The sequence below is a fragment of the Mus caroli genome, unplaced genomic scaffold (assembly GCF_978045245.1).
Source record: "Mus caroli unplaced genomic scaffold, Mus_caroli_1 scaffold_13, whole genome shotgun sequence".
Lineage (NCBI taxonomy): Eukaryota > Metazoa > Chordata > Mammalia > Rodentia > Muridae > Mus > Mus caroli.
The window spans coordinates 38,393,537-38,413,478 of NW_028227268.1; the positions used below are offsets into that span (position 1 = coordinate 38,393,537).

General features: G+C 42.9%; 1 protein-coding gene across 1 annotated transcript in view; it reads left to right on the forward strand.

Moving 5' to 3' along the window:
• Positions 1-19,942, forward strand: part of Tada2a (transcriptional adaptor 2A) — a 50,217-nt gene that overhangs the window by 17,281 nt on the left and 12,994 nt on the right. The window contains exons 5-10 of the mRNA XM_021176615.3: positions 2,413-2,504; positions 6,077-6,234; positions 8,223-8,311; positions 9,382-9,454; positions 17,695-17,758; positions 19,580-19,623. Coding sequence (XP_021032274.1) covers positions 2,413-2,504; positions 6,077-6,234; positions 8,223-8,311; positions 9,382-9,454; positions 17,695-17,758; positions 19,580-19,623 — 520 coding nt within the window. The remainder of the gene's footprint in view (positions 1-2,412; positions 2,505-6,076; positions 6,235-8,222; positions 8,312-9,381; positions 9,455-17,694; positions 17,759-19,579; positions 19,624-19,942) is intronic.

The window sequence follows — 19,942 nt, forward strand, 5'->3', positions numbered from 1 at the left end:
TAATTTCTACTTTTCTATCACTGGCTTTTTTTTCTAAGATGTATTTATTTTTATATTATGTGTATGGGTATTCTGCCTGCATATATATCTGTGCACCATGTATACACCAGAGCAGTTGGTGCACAGAGGTCAGAGGGCATTAGATTTTCTGGAACTGGAGTTGCAGTGGTTGTGAACTGCCGTGTGCGTGCTGGAAATCAAACCTGGATTCTCTAAAGGAGAACCAGTGCTTACCACTGCGCCATCTCTCCATGTCTTAAGTAATTCCAGTCCCTTTCATGTTCACTTTGCAGAATCTTTAATTACTAAGCATTACTCCATTGCATATCCATCTTCTTTTTATGGACCCCTTGCACTCTGCCCACATAGAGAGCTCTTATAAGTAAAACTGTTGCAAGCATGCTTAGGTATTGCTTTCTGTATTCATAGATTTTTGTTCTTCCTGAGTAAATAGCCCAGGTATAATGAGTAGAATGTTTTGTTGAACTTTCAAAGAAATGACTAGAACATCTTCCCACGTGGTTGTATATGTTACACCTATTGATTGTTTTATATACTCACTAACATTTGGCATTATCATCTTATATCTTGGTGGGTATAGCATAGTGTTTTGTTTGTTACCATTTTCTGAGACAGTCTCACTATGGAACCCAGGCTGGCCTCAAACTCACAGTGATCCTCTTGCCTCAGTCTCCAAGTGCTAAGGTTATAGGCATGCACTGCGACACACTCTCCACCTTTGGTTTATTTGTTCTTTTTTAATTTATTTTATTTTATTTTTAAAGATTTATTTGCTATTATATCTAAGTACACTGTAGCTGTCTTCAGATGCACCAGAAAAGGGTGTCGGAGCTCATTACGGATGGTTGTGAGCCACCATGTGGTTGCTGGGATTTGAACTCAGGACCTTCGGAGGAGCAGAGTCGGTGCTCTTAACCGCTCAGCCATCTCTCCAGCCCTAATTTTTATGTTTAATTATGTGTGTGTACATGTGTGCCCACAGGCTAGAGATGTCCATGCTCCTGGAGTTGGGATTATAGTACCTGAGAGCTTTTTTCCCAGTGTGGTGATGGGAACCGACCTCAGGACCTCTGCCTCAGCACTAGAGTTCTTAAAGTCTGAGTCATTTCCCAGCCCCTGATCTCTTCTGGAGTTAAAAACTTCATTGATTTATTTTCCAGGAGAAGTCTCTGTATCCTTGGCTATCCCAGATTTGCTACATTGGCTTAAGCTAGCCTCAGTGTTCTATCCTGATACCTCAGCCTTCTAATTGCTGGGATCACAGGAATTTGCTGCCATACCCACTTGATATTATTCTGCTTGCTTGTTTGAGAAAAGATCTCCCTTACTATATATCTCTGGCTGGCCAGCATCTTGCTGTGTAGAATAAACTGTCCTCAGACTGTGGCAAGCGCTTTCTTAGTGCTGGGATTAGAGCTGTGTGCCCTCACTCCAATTAGTTTGTTTTGAGATAAGCATAAAGTCCACTTATCTCAGTCTTCCTCTTGCTTGCCTTTTGCATACCTTTTGTTTTGTGTGGTTCTTTTACCTCTTGCTTTTTGAGACAGGGTCTCTCTTTATAGTCTAGGCTGTATAGTCCTGGAACTTCCTCTGTAGACCAGGCTGGCCTAGAACTTACAGAGATCCACCTGCCTCTGCCTCCCAAGTGCTGGAATTGAAGGTGTGTACCACCATGCATGACTTTTTTTTTTTTTAAGTGATTTCCTTTTAAATGATGTTTAAGTGTGTGCACCCGTGTACACTTGTGAATTGGATGCCTGTGGAGGTTAGAGGTGTTAGATCTCCTGGAGCTGGAATTACAGGTGGTTCTTAGCCACCTGACATAGGTGCTAGAAACCAAAGTCTGGTCCTCTAGAAGAGCAGGATGCACTCCTGACTGATGTCAACAAACTTTATCACCCGTAATTACTACGTAACACATCCAGAAACATAGTAGTCTTTTCAGAAAAAAAAAAAAAAAAATTTAAGCATAGCTCTGTTTTACTGGAGAATGTCGTAGCTGATAGAGGTAGGGATGGAGGAGGTGGGAAGTAATAATACATCTTAGGGCAAACAATAATGTACTTGAAGATGACAGTCTTTGTGTGGAGGGGCCTGGTGTATGCTCTACCTGTGTGCATGGTGGTAAACATGTGTACATGTGCACATATATGTGGAGGCTAGAACTTGGGATCAGGTGTCTCCCTCCTGGCAGGACTTCCCACTTTTGTCTTTGAGACGCGGTATCTCACTGAACCTGGAGCCAGTGATCCTGCCTGCTTCTTGCTGGGATTGCAGATGTGCACCGACACACATGGTGCTTGCTCTCTTTTTAAACCACGTACTATATAGTTGGAACTCCTGCATGCCATTCCTATCCCTGTTCCTAACCAAATCTATTTTTCTCCTTAGACCTCAGACTTCCCTGTTCTTGATCCCAGCTGGACAGCACAAGAAGAAATGGCCCTTTTAGAAGCTGTAATGGACTGTGGCTTTGGAAACTGGTAAGAATGTAGTGCTGAGCATTCCTATTCTCATGGGCTCAAGAGAAGCCACTGTTGAAACATAAAAGGAGAGAACTTAGAAATCAAAAAGCTGTGCTGCTTCCCTGATGACCGCAGATCTGGAAACAAGTTCCCGTCCATGTCCATGTCTTCTGGCCTGAAACATCCCGGAGTGTGCTGTGCTTAGTGGTTCCACGGCTGAGCAGTTCTCTGGGGTTACTTTGGATACATCAACACCAACATTGTTCTTCCTGAGTTGTAGAGAAGTATAGGTTACTAATTATTGCTCCCTTCTGGGCAGTAGGTTCCAGATTCATTTCAGTGAATCAAACTTGAGGTGGATAATCATAGCTGGCCTGAGGTTGAAGCGTCACAGCTTTCTTAACCAAGTTCTGTCTTCAGCTTTCAAATGGCCTTACCTTAACTTGGTGGTATTAAACAGGACTTACTATTATTGCCCTAGGATGCAGCGACACTTTTAAAATCTGTATGTATTTATCAGGGCTTAGGGTAGGAGTTTGCTTGCCTGTATGTGTGTCAGCTAGAGATTGATACCGAATGCCTTCCTCTTGTTTGCCCTCCAGGTTTGGTTTTTGTTTGTTTGGTTGGTTGGTTTTGTTTTTGAGAGAAGGTCTCTCACTCAATCTGGCGGTTGTGGTTTCAACCTTTTTGGGCTGGCTAACAAATCCCCAGGATCTACCTATATCCGCCTCCAAAGTCCTGGAGTTAGAGATGCAGGCCACATGCCTAGCTTTTACCTGTGTGCTGGGATGTGAACTCGGGTCTTTATGCCTGTCCAGAGAGCATTTTACCCCCGACCCGTCTTCCATCTTCCAGAGTGCACTTTAGCAACCCTCAAGCTGATGGTTTTGTTTTGTGCACTAGACAGCAGAGGTGTTATTAAACGGATCTGCTCATGGAGCATCTCAAACTTGGGGAGTTCTATTCTTTCTCACTCTGTGTAACTTCTTAGTGAAGGACCCTCTGCTGGATCTTCCCTGATTGCTGGCATTCATCCTCCTTCCTGGTATTATTAGCTGTGCCACCCTCCCAGGTCAAGAGGAGGACCAGAGTTCAGCTCACATTTGCTTCCATTCATTCATTTAGCACCTACGCATCATAAAACTATGTCGTAGAGAATACCAAAGATGGTAAAAAACTGATCACTGGTGAGCAGCTTACTAGTCATCTTTGCCTGAGGTTTAATTTTTCTCTAAAGTGGGCCAATCCTCCTCGTCTTCCTTCCCTCTTAGCAAAGACTAGGGAAAAGTCTATTACTGGATTGGGGGAGGTAGCTCAGTGTTAGAGCTTTTGCTTAGCATGTGTGAGGTGTTGGGTTCAGTCTCCATCACCACACCAAAGAATCGAGTTGCTTCTACATCCAGTGTGGATAAGGCCACCATGCTGGATGGTAAGAGCACAGGAGTTTAGGTTCCTGCCCTCATCTAGCCTATTTGCCTAGTAAGGGAATCATGCTATCTACAGTTGACTGAAGCACGCAGCAGCATAGTTATGCCCTAGGGGAAGGATTGTGTATGGCTGATCTTGCCTTTGCATCACCTGGGGTAGGGAAGACCTCAGTATATTTTGGATTTGTCTTTAGCAAGTTTATTTTTCTCCTTGGGTCTCATTTTTTTTTTTAATGCTGTGAAATTGAAATAACAATATACTACAAGGCTAACACCAAGGCGATCTCAAATTCTGTCTTAGTGTTTGTAGCTCAGTGCCATGCATATTCATAGAAAGTCTAGTGAAGAAATGTATGCTTGTGACATTTGTTTTGTATAACGTAAAACATCAAAGATAAAATTAGATTTATGTACTTCTTTAGACAGGGTCTCAGTGTAGCCCTGACTGTCCCAGAATGCTATGTAAACCAGGCTGGCCTCAAATATAAGATCCACATAGCCAGGCGTGGTGGCACATGCCTTTAATCCCAGCACTTGGGAGGCAGAGGCAGGCACGTTTCTGAGTTCGAAGCCAGCCTGGTCTACAAAGTGAGTTCCAGGACAGCTGGTACTACACAGAGAAACCTTGTCTCGAAAAAAAACAGAGAGAGAGAGAGAGAGAGATCCACATGACTCTGCCCTCCAAGTGTTAGGATTTAAGGTGTGTGCCATCATGTGCCTGGCTTGAACATGGTCCAATATGCTTTCTGCTGGTATTGATGATCTCTTAAGATTTTTAAAGGCTTGTTATTTATTTACATATTTATTAAATTTGTGTGTGTGTGTGTCTATATGAACATTTGTCACTGGTGTTCACATGCCAAGGAGGCCAGAAAAGGAAGTTATAGGAAGTTATGGGCCACTGAAGGCAATTCTTTAACTGCTGAGCCAGCTGTCCTCCTGTCTTAGTTAGGGTTTTACTGCTGTGAATACACACGATAAGCACAGCAACTGTTATAATAAGGACTGCATTAAATTGGAGCTGGCTTCCAGGTTCAGAGGTTCAATCCATTATCAAGGTGGGAGCATGGCAGTGTTCAGGCAGGCATGGCAAGCAGGATTGTTGAGAGGTCTGTGTCTTCACCTGAAGGACATTAGGAGAAGACTTGCTCTCACGTGGTTAGGAGGAAAGTTTCATTGCCCACCCTCACAGTGACACATTTCCTGCAACAAGGCCACTCCTACTCCAACAAGGCCACACCTCCTAATAGTGCCACTCCCTAGGCCAAGCATATTCAAACCACCACACCCGTCCCCTTAAAAATGTTTGTAAGTCACCTTTATTATAGTATATATGTATGATCAGATACACATGGAAGTCAAAGGATAATTTGCAAGAATCACTTCTCTCCTTCCATCTTTTGGAACGGGCTGTTTCCTTTTAGAAAGTTCTTTCTGTGTAGTCCTGGCTATCCTGGAACCAGGCTGGCCTCGAATTCAGAGATCCTCTAGTCTCCACCTCCCAAGTTCTAAGATTAAAAGGATAAGCCACCCGACCAGGTCTTTCTCTTTTTAAAGACATTGTCTTACTCTATAACCTTAGCTAATCTGGAACTGACTGTGGATCATGCTGGCTTCAAACTCATAGAGCATGCCTGCTTCTCCCTCCTTAGTGTTAGTATTATGGGCATTGTCACCATGTCTGGCTCCAAGGTTTCTTCTTATGTACAGCTATTCTTTCTCTGGTCTACTTCAGGGAAATGTATAGATGATGGTGATGATGATTGAAACAAGAGTTTCAAGTATCCATCTCAGACTGGCTTTTGAACTCAATATATAGCCAAAGATCACCTTGAATTCCTGACCCTTCTGCCTCTGCCTCCTGAGTGTTGATTATAGATGTGTGCCTCCGTGTCTGGGCTTCATGTATTCCCAGCAGAGGCACTCAGCCCAGAAATATATGATTATTTATAATTCTCTTCTTTCTAACGGAAAGGAAAGGTTCCTTTATTGCTTCTCTGTCTCTAAGTAGCAGAATTTGGGATATCCGTAGTATGTCTGTCTCACTGGCTTGCTGACATCTGCTGATATTTTGTTGATTTGACTGCAAATATGGAATAAACAAACCAAGCTTTCAGTGGTCTGTGTAAGTAAGAGAGTTCCTTCCTTTCCATGCTTCTCTAGGCAGGATGTGGCTAATCAGATGTGCACCAAGACCAAGGAGGAGTGTGAGAAGCACTACATGAAGCATTTCATCAATAATCCTCTGTTTGCATCCACCCTGCTAAACCTGAAGCAAGCCGAGGCGGCCAAAGCTGCCGACACAGCCGTTCCATTTCACTGTAAGTGCCTGCCTGTTTAGTAAGAGGCAGTCAACCCGTCCTTGGGCCGTCCATGAGCAGTTTGAGCAGTTTGGTCTGATGGCTATTGAGTCAAGACTATGCTATGTCAAGGAGGAAGCACAGCCCAGAGGTCAGAGTTGACGCCTCCTACTCTGCATCTCTTGGAATATTAACATTAACAATTGCTTCGCTAAGGTCATATGTCCAAGAGGGGCTAATGTGTCTATGCTGTTATGTGTTAAGAAGCCTTATCATTTGTTTGGATGGTTGATAATCAGATGCAGGATTTGCTTACAGGATCCAGTATTGCCTGTGTTAAGTCCAAGGAGTGCTTTGTTCCTTTGTTCTTTTTAGTTACTTGGTTAGGGCAGTGAAAACAACCTTTTTTAGTCTTAGACGCCTGTGGGAATCGGTAGGTCTTTTAATATAGGGTAACCAAAACCTGGTGAGTTAACAGACTACTGTCTTCCATGAATGGCCCAGAGCCCGAGTGACATAAATGCTTTCCCGTTGGCCTCCCTTTCCTCTCGTCTTGGAAACAACTTGGTTGCTGACTCCTCAGAGGTTGCAATGCCTCCTGTTTGTGTAGTGCTTGGATATTAGTGTTTTCCTGAAGTCCATGAGGCCATGTTTGTTCTTAACAGCAACCCAGTAAAATAAATATAACGGATGCTTTTGTGTTACACAAAACTAGGAAACTAAGGCATTTTAAAGGTTTAACAATTTGTACAAAGTTGTAAAACTGGACAGGCTGGCTTCAAATTCAGAGATCAGCCTGTCTCTGCCCACCTCATGCTGGTAGTGGTGTTTTATTTTGTGCTGAAACGGAGTTTTTCAAACATAGAATTGTAGGCTGGCACTGGGACACAGTTTGATTGACTTCCAAATCCAGGATGTTTGACTTCTCAGGTGGATGAGGTTTGTAAATTGGGATTGGTGCTGTGGATGAAAGGGAACGGAAGCTGACAGGACACTTGGGTTCTACAGCAACACTGAAGGAACAGATCTGTGTTTTTTTTCTTTCACTCTTCATTCATTTTGGGAAAGCAAAACTCAGAGGATCAGACTACAGGATGGCTCAGCAGACAGAGGCATCTACCACCAAGCCTGATGACCTAAACTCCGTCCCTGGGATCCTCCACATGCATGCCATTGCACATGCCTGCCCACACAAATACATGCATATCAGAGGTGGTCCTTAGAGGATTCCTTCACTTTGTTTCCTTCATCAGGAAATCAGACTGGGGTAGGTCGGCATGGTGGCATGGGGATTGTGAGTCTGGGAGTAGTGTAGGAGTTTGAAATACTGTCTCAGCACAAATAAAAACACCACCAACACTTCGGTGGTGGATCTCTCAATTTGAGGCCAGCCTGTCCTTCAAGTGAGTTCCAGGACTACATAGAGAGACCCTGTCCCAAAAAGAAAAGCACAAACAAACAAAAAACAGTAAAACGAAGCTATGATTTTTTCATAACTAGCCTTTCACTCTTTATAAAACTTTTAAGCCGGACAGTGGTAGCGCACGCCTTTAATCCCAGCACTCGGGGGGCAGAGGCAGGCGGATTTCTGAGTTCGAGGCCAGCCTGGTCTACAGAGTGAGTTCCAGGACAGCCAGGGCTATACAGAGAAACCCTGTCTCAAAAAACCAAAAAAAAAAAAAAAAAAAAAAAAATCTTTTACATTTATTCTTGTGAGTCCTTTTTCTCAAAGAAATCTGTTTGAGACGTGGTACCCTACCCCTGTAACCTCGTACTCAGCTTCATAGTGATACCCTGCCTTTGAACACTTTGGCCTTGAGCTCAGCTGTGTAGCCGAATGTGACCTTGATCTGATCCTTCTGCTTTTGACTCTTGGCTTGATGCTAGGATTACAGGCATATGACATTGTGCCCTGAGGAATTCTGGGTTGCTTGTTTGTTTGTTTTTAAATCCAAAATATGAAGCCATTTATTTGACATTTTCATGCTAATGTTTTCTGTTTGTTCCAGCCGCAGATGACCCTCCCCGGCCTGCCTTTGACTCGTTGCTGTCTCGGGACATGGCGGGCTACATGCCAGCGCGGGCAGATTTCATTGAGGTAACAGACATGTGTTTTAGCACACGATAAGGAAAATCTTACAAGGTTATTATCTCTTCCTAAAGGAAGAGTAGGGTTTCCCGGCCTGTGAAGTGGCGCTTGCTTGTTCCTTTTCCCCCTCTGTGAGCACTCTGACCTGCTTAGCACTGACAGTTCTGAGGGAGGACCGACCTCTTAGGGTATAGTGGTGCTGCTCCCACCGATTTCATAGGTGGGAAATGTCTGTAGTTGTCATTCCACAGTGAGGGGCTTTTAAAGGTTGACAAGCCAAGGACCAGGTTACATTTTAAGCTTTTTCGGTTGTAAAGTTCCTATTGCAGCCAGACTTTAATGTTGTTATTATTTGAAAGTAGCCTGAGGTTGTACTGTGAAAACCTGTCTCAAACAAACAAACAGACAAACAAACAAAGCATAGATAATATATAAACAAAACAAATAGACACAGCTGTCTTCCAACAAAAGTTTATTTCCCAGGCTGAGGGCTGGGTGATGGTTGTATATGCATATGTCCATTCAAACTATGTTCCTTACTTAGCCATGGAATTAAAGAAAAATGTGGAAGTGATGTCAAGCTCTAACTTGCTATCTGAAGTCATCTGCAGTGCTCTTGGAGATAGAGGTGTCAAACTAGAGCCCAGCCTGCCATACCCAGGTGGGCGTTTTGTTCACAGCAGTGGGAGTGCATAGCCACCCCATAGTCTTCCTCTGCTGGAAGCTGTCTTTGAATAGACTGCTCTGATCTTATTGTAGCGTATAAGTCATATTAGGACTAAACAGATCCCTCAAAAGCTAGTAAACGGAAAATGAATTCATGCAGAGTACCTGAAGGCCTAATCGAAGATTCTCTTTGGAATGAACAAACTATTAAACATTTTTAAACAATAGGCTTGGCTTTACTCTTAGTATTGTGGTATCCCAGCACTCTTTTTCTGTAACTTTCCCTTAGACCAGTATCTTTGCCTTTTATCCCATTTAGTACTTAGCAGATATTTCTCTTTGCATCTGAAGCATGGCTATAGTAAAACTCAAAACTGATGGCTTTCGGTGTTTTTCTCTCTCTCCTCTAACAGGAGTTTGACAATTATGCAGAATGGGATTTAAGAGACATTGATTTTGTTGAAGACGACTCGGACATCTTACATGGTAACATTTATTTTATCAGAGGCTTGTTGAATACAAGTATTGATGACACTGCTGGATGCTGAGATATAAGGATTAATAGAACATGTACTCTGCCCTTAGCAAATTCAGAACTTAGTGGTTGGACTAGTGACATGGCTCAGTGGTAGAGTTTGCCCTAGGCCCAGGGTTGGATTCAGGCACTACAGAAAACCAAAATCTAGTTAAGTTGCTGAATGTACCTTCTTGCCAAGCTTTGGCCTGTCTGACTTGTGATGATAGTAAGAATATAGAACACATAATAGAACTTGGGAAATATCCGGGTAGTTGATTAATAACCCTTGTCTCTTTAGGGAAATAGTACACAGACCTTGGATTTCAATTGTAACTGCAGATACTGTCATTTGTTAACACACAGGAAATGGTCAAGAGTGTATTTAGACCAAAATTGGGAGTTCTTATTTCTCAGAACTGTTGATTTTAAATTACATTATTGTTATGATTTAGGTGTACATTTGTGCTCGTGCGTGTATGCCTGTACACATATATCTGGAGGTCAGATGGCAACCTTAGGAGTCATTCTTCAGCTGCTGCCCTATCTTTTTCTTGAGACAACCTCTCACTCTAGCCAGAACTTGCCAGGTAGACTAGACTAGATGCAGAGTGAGCCCTGGGGATGTGGCTGCCTCCAGCTCCCCGAGAATTATAAGTATGTGCCACCAAGCCCAGCCTTTCTTTCAAGTGGGTTCAGGTTAAGAGCTTTACCAACTGAACTGTATCCCCAGCCCTGCTTCCCATGTTAGAAATGGAGACAGCGTTTTACAAAGCCTAGGATATAGCCTACAAGTCCCAAACTTGCCGACATAGCCTAGGACATAGCCTACAAGTCCCAAACTTGCCTTATAGCCAAGGATAGTTTTGGGTTGGTTTTTTTTTTTTTTTTTTTTTTTTGGTTTTTCCAGACAGGGTTTCTCTATGTAGCCCTGGTTGTCCTGGAACTCACTCTGTAGACCAGGCTAGCCTCGAACTCAGAAATCTGCCTACCTCTGCCTCCCAAGTGCTGGGGTTAAAGGCGTGTGCTACCACCGCCCAGCTTTTTTGTTTGTTTGTTTGTTTGGTTGGTTGGTTTTTTTTGTTTTTGGCAAGGATAGTTTTGAACTCCTGATTCTATGTCCAGCTCCTGGGTGCTGCATTTACTGGGATGTGTCACTTTCCTCCACACTGGAGACTGAATGTTGTAAACTGTATGATACACAGATAACTGCTCTTAAAGAGACTATTTGAGAAGCACTGGAGATCAAGGGTGTGTCTTCCTGGCAGCACACCGGGGGTACCTTGTTTATGGCTCTGAGCTCTTGAGTAGCCTTTGTGACAGCATAGCCATGGCTGACACATGTTGTCCCCAGCAATCTCTCAGAACAACAAGTAAAGTAGTCTAAGAGCCCAAGAAACTCAGGAAGGAACAAGAAGGAACGTTTAAGCATACCTGGCACACGGAGGGGCACAGATTGGTGGGAATCAGGACATTGATTCAAGCTTGGGTTTGCTTCTGAGTCACTGTGGAATCCTGGGCAAGTCCTTGGAGTCCTGTTTCTTTGTGTCCCATATCAGTGAAGAATGACACCAATTAGTCAGGGTGTACATGTGTGCAGTGGATGACGGTGTGCAATGCAGGCTGGTGTTATTATTCCATACCACTGTACTTCTAATACAGCTGGGCATTAGCAACATTCCTTTCAGACTCCCTCACCCATAATACTGAAAGGAATTTGGGCTGATGCCAACAAGCTTTCTTTGTGTCACCCAAAGATTTGTGTTGATTCATGGAATTTACCCAGTAAAGTCAGCTTTGTAGTCTATTATAGAGTCATGGGTGCAATAGAGTGATAGTTAATTACATTCCAAGTATACCAGAAGGTTCCTAACATGGGGAAACGCGTGTCCCGTATAGCAATGTCTGAGGAAAATAAGGAAGTTCTGCAGTCTCGTAAGTGTACTGTCTCCTACCTTGTTGACATAAGCTATTGCTGGATCAGAAAGAAACAAGAGGACTCATTAAGTCTCAGGTCTTGTGACACTGAGATTTCCAGGCAGGTGCTTAGTGAGCCGGCCCACTAGGCTCACCTCTTTTCATCTGCGAAAAAAATCTCTCTAAATATGTGGACAACCCCTTTCTTAAAATGTCCCAGGGTCCTAAGCTTATGGGTGGATCGTCTTTCTGGTTATTGTCCCATAACCCAGGGAAGTGAAGGCACCAGGCACTGTGGGCTGAGTCAGGGTTTGCAAGGCTTCTCAGGGTTATATGCTAGCATAGTTTGTGCTCCCTCTGGCTGGTTGGTTTCAGACTAACTCTGTCGCCAAGGCTGACTTCTTAGAACTTGCCCTGTGGATCAGGCTGTCCTGGAATCCTGCTGTGTCCGTCTGCTTTCACGCACTGATACTTCATTCATGTGCCACCATGCCAAACATGCATGCCGTCTCTCTGTGAAACTTCACTTCATCGAGGCTCCTCTGCCAGCCATGGGCCCCCTTTATTCTCCACAGTGTATTTCTTCTATTTAAATTCCCAGCTTTTAGACCTTTAACTGTATACCAGAGGTCCAGCAGTTCTTTCTGCATTCACTTGTTACTGTCTCTCATTTTATAGAAACCAGTTGTATATGCATAGATAGAAATGCTATAATAATACTAACATTAATACTACGATTAATAGCTAAAGTATTAGGGGGGGTATGGGGGACTTTTGGGATAGCATTGGAAATGTAATTGAGGAAAATACGTAATAAAAAAATAAATTAAAAAAATTTTTTAAAAAAAGGGAAAAAAATAGCTAAGGTATTTTTCATTTACTGTTTGCCAGGTGCCATTTTAAGTCCTTCACATGTATGATTTTTTTTTCTATTGGAACAGGGTCTTGCTATGTAACCCAAGCTGCTCTCAAACTCTTTTTTTCTGCTTTAGCCTACTGCATGGCTTATGGGTATGCACCACTTCCCTTAGCTCTGTGAAGTCATCTAATACTTTCAAGACCCTATGAGTTGAGAGTTAGCATTATTTTGGCTTTACAGATGGAGAAACTAGAAAGGTCAAGTACTTGCCTGCTATATACAGGCAGCAAGGAGCAGAACCATTCTCAAGTCTGTCCTTAGCATTGTACAGTACCATCAAGATTTTGTTGGTTTTGAGGGTGTTTTGTGGGGGTAATGTTTATTTAGTTCTATGTGTATGGTATGTGTGTGCATGTGTGTATGCCATGACACTAATATGGAGGTCAGAGGACAACTTGTAGGAGTTTGCTGTCTTCTTCCACCATGTGAACTTCAGGGATCAAAGTCAGATTGTCTGGTTTGGTGGTATGTCTTTATTACTGAACCATCTCAGTGGCCCCTCTTTTTGTTTGTTTGTTTGGGTTATGGTTTTACACTGTAGCGTAAGTTAGCCTCAAACTTATACCTGTTCTTCTGTGATGGCCTTCCGAGTGCTGGGATTAGAGGCGAGAGCCAGTACACCTACGACACCCATCCTTAATATTTTTGTTGCTGTTTCTTTCCTTGGCTCACATTTGTAACCTTATGTAGCTGCACCACGTGGAGAAGTGGGAATAGACAATGTTCTCTTTTTACATTAAAAGAGAGATGTAAAGTTAAGTAATTTGCCTCTGGCTTCCTAATAACTGACTTTAATCATTAGGTTACATAGTTTTCATTTGTAGAATTATTTTTGTGCATCTTGGCCAAAAGCTTACGGTAGCAAATAACTATTTTGTTTTGTTTTATTTTTCAAGACAGGGCTTCTCTCTGTGTCCCTGGATGTCCTTGAACTCAATCTGTAGACTAGGCTGGTCTGGAACTCGGAGATCCACCTCCCTTTGCTTCCCAAGTGCTTGCATTAAAGATGTGTATCAGCACGCCTGGCCTTATTTTATTATGTTTTTTTTTTTAACTATTTATATGTATGTATGTGCATGAGAAGGCCAGAGGAAGATGTCAGATGTCTTCCTTTATCACATTAGTCAGGGTTCCCCAGAGTCATAGACTTATGGAATGTTTCTATATATTAAGGGAATTTATTGTGATGACTTACAGGCTGCAGTCCAACTAACCCAGCAATGGGCAGCTGTGAATAGGAAGTCCCAAGAGGCTAGTTGTCTCAGCTGGTCTTCTGTATAAGCTGGGTTCCTAAAGAAGTAGGTTCCAACAGATATGCTGGCAAGAAAGTGCAAGAAGGTAAAGAAGAGTGAGCCTTCCTTCTTCCAATATCCATAGACAGGCCTCCAGCTGAAGCTGTGGCCCAGGGGTCTGTACTACTATGCCTAGATTTGGAGCTTGCTTTTTCCCAGGCTGCCCTTGAACCCAGAGATCTGCTTGCTGCAGTCTCCTGGGATTAAAGATGTGTACTACCTTGCCTGGGCCTAATCTTTTCATGGCCACTATGTCAAGATCTAGGTCAGAAGCCTGAGTCTTCCAGCCCCAAGATCTGGATCACAGGTGTGCCCTCCATTTCTGGATTGTAGTTCATTCCAAATGTAGTCAAGTTGACAACCAGGAAGTGCCATCACAACTATCCACATCTTCTGAGACAGCATCTCTCACTGAACCTGAAACTCCTCTTTTTGGCTAGACTGACGGGTCAGCAAGCCCCCAGGATCTGTCCATCTCTGTCCTCCAGCTGGGGTTGCAGGCACTTACAGCCCGGCCCAGCTTTTGAAAGATTTGAACTCAGTGTTTTGCTTTTGTAGCAATCACTCATGCCCACTGAGCCAGCTTCCTAACCCCTTGATTTTTTGAGGGGGGCAGGGGAAGCATACAGCTTTAATCCATTTTACACTCATTTTATAGGAATAAAGACTCAGGAGGCAGAGACAGGAGGATCTCAGAGTTTGAGGTCCAGGACAGCCAGGACTATATAGAGATCTTACCTCAAAAACCACCATCAAGAGCTTTTTATTTTTTAAAATGATGTTTATTTGTGTGTGTGCAGCTATGTCCACATGAGTGCAGGTGCCTATAGAGGCTAGAGATGTCGCTTTCCCCAGAGCGTGAGTTACAAGTCATTTTGAGCTATATGGGTGCTAGGAACGGAAACCATAATCCTCTGCAAGAGCTCATGACCACTGAGCCATCTCTCCAGTCTCACTCAGCTGAGAATGACCTTGAACCTGACCCTCCTACCTCAACCTCCCAAGGATGGGATTTCAGCTGTGGCTCGAGTTTTGCTTCTTATGATTGCCTGTTTGTGACCCTGCATTGAGGATTTTGATTGGCCTCTCTGCAGTTAAATTCTCCCAGTTGATTTTCTTGCCAAGCAAGCAGTAAGTGCCTTCTGTCAAGAAAACAGAAACATGTTGCTAGCTATTTTGAACAATGTTAGAAATACATTGCAGTGGGAAGGAGCTGCCTCTGTCTTCTGCCCACTTCTTAAAATATTTTAAGGCCAGCCATTTGGAAACTATCAGTCCCCAGTGTAATCAGAGGGCGACTGTTCTTCCCCCAAAGCTGAAATTCCAGGACCTTGTGTCAGTGGGTAGATTCTGGGTGATTCTATTTAGTGGTCTCCGGCAACTCGTGCAGGTCCTCAGAGGTTTCACAGCGTGCCTTCTCCTTCCCATCCTGCTCTGCACCTCCCTGGGTTGTCATGCTGTTAAGATCTTGCAGTTTTTGCTGCTGAGTGTGTTTTATAAGAAAGGGGGTCGTTTCCAATACTAATTCTTCTCTGGGAGAATGCCAGCTCTCCTCCCATTGCGGCTGTTTCTTCCCTTGTTGCCTGGAGCCAATGGCACTGAAATGATCAGGCAGTAGAACCAGTGGTTAGCAGTATTTATTTATAGATTATTTTTGTAGTACAGTCCCAAGGTTACTTCTGTTTTAATTTAGTCATTCCTACACAAGTCTCAGGAAACAACAAAGTAAAATTAGCGTTTTATAAAATTACAGAAATGTCTCTCAAAATTATCTCTAATTTGCACTGTCTAAGATCTCCAAGATACTTCTCTTCTATAAAATGTATCTAAGTGGATAGATATTGAAGGATTTAAAGGACCTAAATGTGGGTATTTCCATATGACAACTTTTGTTCTTCTGTTTGGTGGTGTTTCTTCTCAGTCCTTCCATTGTCATAAGTGGTTACACTGTATGTCAGAGACTTGTTCCCTTCCCCTTTCCACAGCCTGCCCACCAACCAGCTGTTAAACAAAGGCAGGGTGTGGATTTACCTGTGGTATCAGGACTCTCAAATCAAGAAATGTTTTGTTCTTTTTGTTTTGTTTTGTTTTGTTTTTTCGAGACAGGGTTTCTCTGTATAGCCCTGGCTGTCCTGGAACTCACTTTGTAGACCAGGCTGGCCTCGAACTCAGAAATCTGCCTGCCTCTGCCTCCCAAGTGCTGGGATTAAAGGTGTGCGCCACCACACCCGGCCTAATGCTTTTGAATTACCAGCATCCCAGGGCTCTGGGATGAATTTGAAATGAAGCTTACTTGCTGGAAGATAAATGAATATTCAAATTCATCGCTAGAAAGACTGGTGTATTTTTTTTTTTTTAATTATGTTGCCTGACATGGTGACAGGTTGTTTGAGATGCTGAGGACCTTGCTTCCTTGAATATATTCAGTAATGAAAAACACAGATACCACACTACACTTACACAAAGCTAAAAGACATAAAGTCCTTAAGATAGTTCTAGGGTGTGCTGAAGTCATTAAATTACAGTACTTTCAGGCTCTTATGAAGAGTGGTTTTTTTTTTTTTTTTTTTTTTTTTTTTTGGTTTTTCGAGACAGGGTTTCTCGAAGAGTGGTTATTAAGCAGTGCGGTGCTAAGTTATATGCTACTCAGGGTTTCTTCTAGAATTGTTAATAATTAGTCTACACTTTTTAACTCTGGAGGTCTTCTAATTATTAACTGCCTGTGAATTTTTTTTTAATTAATAATTTTATTCATTTACACTTCAAATGATATTCCCCCTTCCTGGCTACCCCTCCACCAGCTGTCCTCCTGTCCCATCCCCTCCCCCATAGTTTTTTTTTTTTAACTTTTAAGTTTTTATTAATAAACTATTAAGCCAGGTTTAGGATAGGACTAACAGAAAGTAATGCCACTAACAGCCAACAGGTTCATTGTTTTTTAGACAGGGTTTCTCTTTGTAGCCTGGCTGTCCTTGAACTTGCTCTGTAGACCAGATTGGCCTTAAACTCAGAGACCCCCCCTGCCTCTATCTCCCAAGTTCAGGAATTAAGAGTGTGCGTCATCATGTCCAACTCCATTGTTTTTCTAGCAGCTCTGGACCTGGTCACCTGCATTTAGATTCCTGATCTTTCCTTAGCAGTGTGTGGTCTGGGGCTGGTTGTTTTCCGAGCATGCTGTAGTGGGACCACAGGAGAATAACAGGAAACACAGGGTACCATAGAGCTTGAGCTCCTGTAAGTGGTGGGGTGTAGCAGAAGAGTTAGAAGCAAGGGAACTGCATCAGCAAATTACGTAGTAAAATATAATCCTCACTCCCATTTGGAGGCAGGGAGTTGGAGAAGGCAGGGAGCACAGTCAGTACAAGAATGTTCTTCTGTAAGGAGGCACAGGGATGACAAGAAGCAGGATGCCTGCGTTGAGGGATAGGATTAGGCAGAAAGAGATGGCTGGCTATGTAGGAAGAGAGCAAAGATGTTCCAGGTTGGTTTCTTCTGTCTTGGACAACTAGCTTTGCTGTAATGCTGTTAACCAAGGTAAGAATTTTAGAAGATGGGAAAGAGGCAGAAACTGATTCCAGCCCTCCCTCTTGTTCACTGACACCGAAGCTAGGATTGGAGCACGAGCAAGCAAGGCATGGCTTTACAGTGTGTAAGCTGCTTAATGCATCTTTTCATTTAGAGCGCAGAACTCAACAGCCGAAAATGCTGTTCCAGCAGCGTGCCAACGCTGTCCATCAGGGCTGTCCTGTGGTTGTCTCTTAGCTGAACCCTGTGCCATTACCGCAGTAACATTTGCCTGGTCTGGGCTTGGTTGCTAGTGCTACTAAAATAATGATAACACTATGATGGAGGGATTTAGTGTGCTCAGATATTCTTTATAGAATAGTTAAGGTTTGGTTAAGCCAGGTATGGTAGCACATGCTTCTAATCCCAGCTCTTGGGAGGGAGAGGCAGGAGGATAGCTGTAAATTCAAAGCCAGCCAATATGGCAAAACTCTGAATCAACACTCTCTCTTAGAAATAATTGTTTGACAGGGGATTTTTTGTTTAAGTTTGTTATTTATGTGTACATTTGTATTTATAGCTCTGAAGATGGCTGTGGTAGACATCTATCATTCCAGGTTAAAAGAGAGGCAAAGAAGAAAAAAGTAAGTGTGGGAAAGCCATCATGTTTCCTCTCACCTTTGGACTGTTGGTTGCATGTTGTCCTTAAGAACGCTCTACTTGTGGCTTACCGTGTGACCTTGTGTGGTGTGTGGAATAGGGTTTGCTTATGTAGCCCTGGATTTCCTGGAACTGATCTGTAGACCATGCTCAAACTCAAGAGATTCACCTGCCTCTGCCTCCAGAGTGCTAGGATTAAAGGTGTGTGCCACCACAGTCCAGCTTTGATCCATAAGTGTTTTAAGAAATTCTGACAAGCTTCACTGCTCTTTCCTTTCCAGCAGATTGAAATAGACCCTTAAGGACGGGAAGTCTAGCTCAGCAGCAGTGTAAGGCCCCAAGATCAATCCTCAGAGTCCCCTCCCCCCCAAATGTTTTGCTCTAATTTTCATAGTAGATAAATAGATAAACAGAAAACAGACAATTACATATACATTAAGGCATATACACTATAAAATCTGACTGTTGTATTACAGTGGCTAACAGTCAAGAAAGACTGCAGGAACGTGCCATGTATGCAGACATGTTTGTTGCTGTGATAGTACTTATTTTTGGATTCACTTGTATCTGCAATAAAAAGGAGATGTCTGTCATTGGGAGAGACTTGAAGGATGTGTAGTGATGCTTTCTCCAGCATGTCTGGAACAGCGCCTATGAGGTGCTGCAGAGGCTCCAGCTGCTCCCCGAGAAGCCTCAATGCCAATCACAAGCATCTCTGGCATAAGTCAGAGGTGCTGGATGTGTAACCAGTGTGGCTTACTTGAATTTGCTTCGTATAGCACTCACAGAGTATTGTAGAGCTTGGTTATTAAGAGTTGCTGTTAAGTCTTACATTCGTGATGTTCTTCCATTTAACCACGGTCAGGCTGTATTTCAAGTGGCTTCAGAGTAGGTAAATGCACGGTTGTTATAAATGCTTAATATGTGATCGTTGTGTCCTTTCTTGGATCTTGGCTAGCATTTCACTTAAATGACTCTTCTTAATTATCATTTCTACAAGCTGTGTAGGTTATTATCATAGTGACAGATTCCTTTACCATCTTGACAGACACATGTTTTTCAGCATTTGTCAGGAGTAGCTGTCATCTGTGAGAGTCCTCTCTGTCCCAAGAGGAGCAGTGGTTCTCAGCCTTCCTAGTGCTTCTGACCCTTTATCACATGTCCTCATGAGCTGACCTCCAACCATAAAATTATTTCGTTGCTACTTCATAACTGTAGTTTTGCTACTGTTATGGATAGTAATATAGGTATTGATAGGCAGGATACCTGATATGTGACCCCCAGAGGGGTCAGGCCCACAGGTTAAAAACTGCTGATTTAAGCCGGGCGTGGTGGGCACGCCTTTAATCCTAGCACTCGGGAGGCAGAGGCAGGCGGATTTCTGAGTTCGAGGCCAGCCTGGTCTACAAAGTGAGTTCCAGGATAGCCAGGGCTATACAGAGAAACCCTGTCTCGAAAAACCAAAAAAAAAAAAAAAAAAAAAAAAAAACCCTGCTGATTTAAAGGCTAATTCAGAAGTGTGTGGAGACTAACTTCTCAGGACTCTGATATTCCACTGCATAGAGGACACAAATGTGAAACTTTAAAAAATTTTAGTTTATTTATTTATTTTGTTTATTTTAAGCAGGGCTTTTCTTTGTAGCCCTGGCTCTCTTGGAACTGGCTCTGCAGACCAGACTGGCTTCAAACTCAGATTCGCCTGCCTCTGCCTCCCAAGTGCTGGGATTAAAGCTATGCGCCGCCACTCCCCAACCTGAAACTTTAACACATAGATTATTGTGTTTTGTTTTTCTTTTTAATTCTAGGATTATAAGAGATCACGGATTAGTCAACCTTAGGAAGTTCCGACGTGAGTATGAGCTGATCTTTTCTAAATTTTTCTAACATTGTTGAGTGGTTTCAGATCATTGTGGGAATGTTCATAATCCACATTGCATCACTTAGGAAGAATTCAAGGTTCTGATGCAGAACTGATGCTGTCAATCACTAGTAAAGAGTGTCTAGCACACTGGAGGAGATGTTATTCCTTGCACAGAAACCAAAAGCAAAACAAAACCAAAAGTATTGGAGGTAGCTCTGACCCATAGTGACAGTGAAGAGTCATTCATTTATAGTCAACAACATTGCCTAAGAATTAATTGTTATAGTAATTACAGTGTGAATATTAA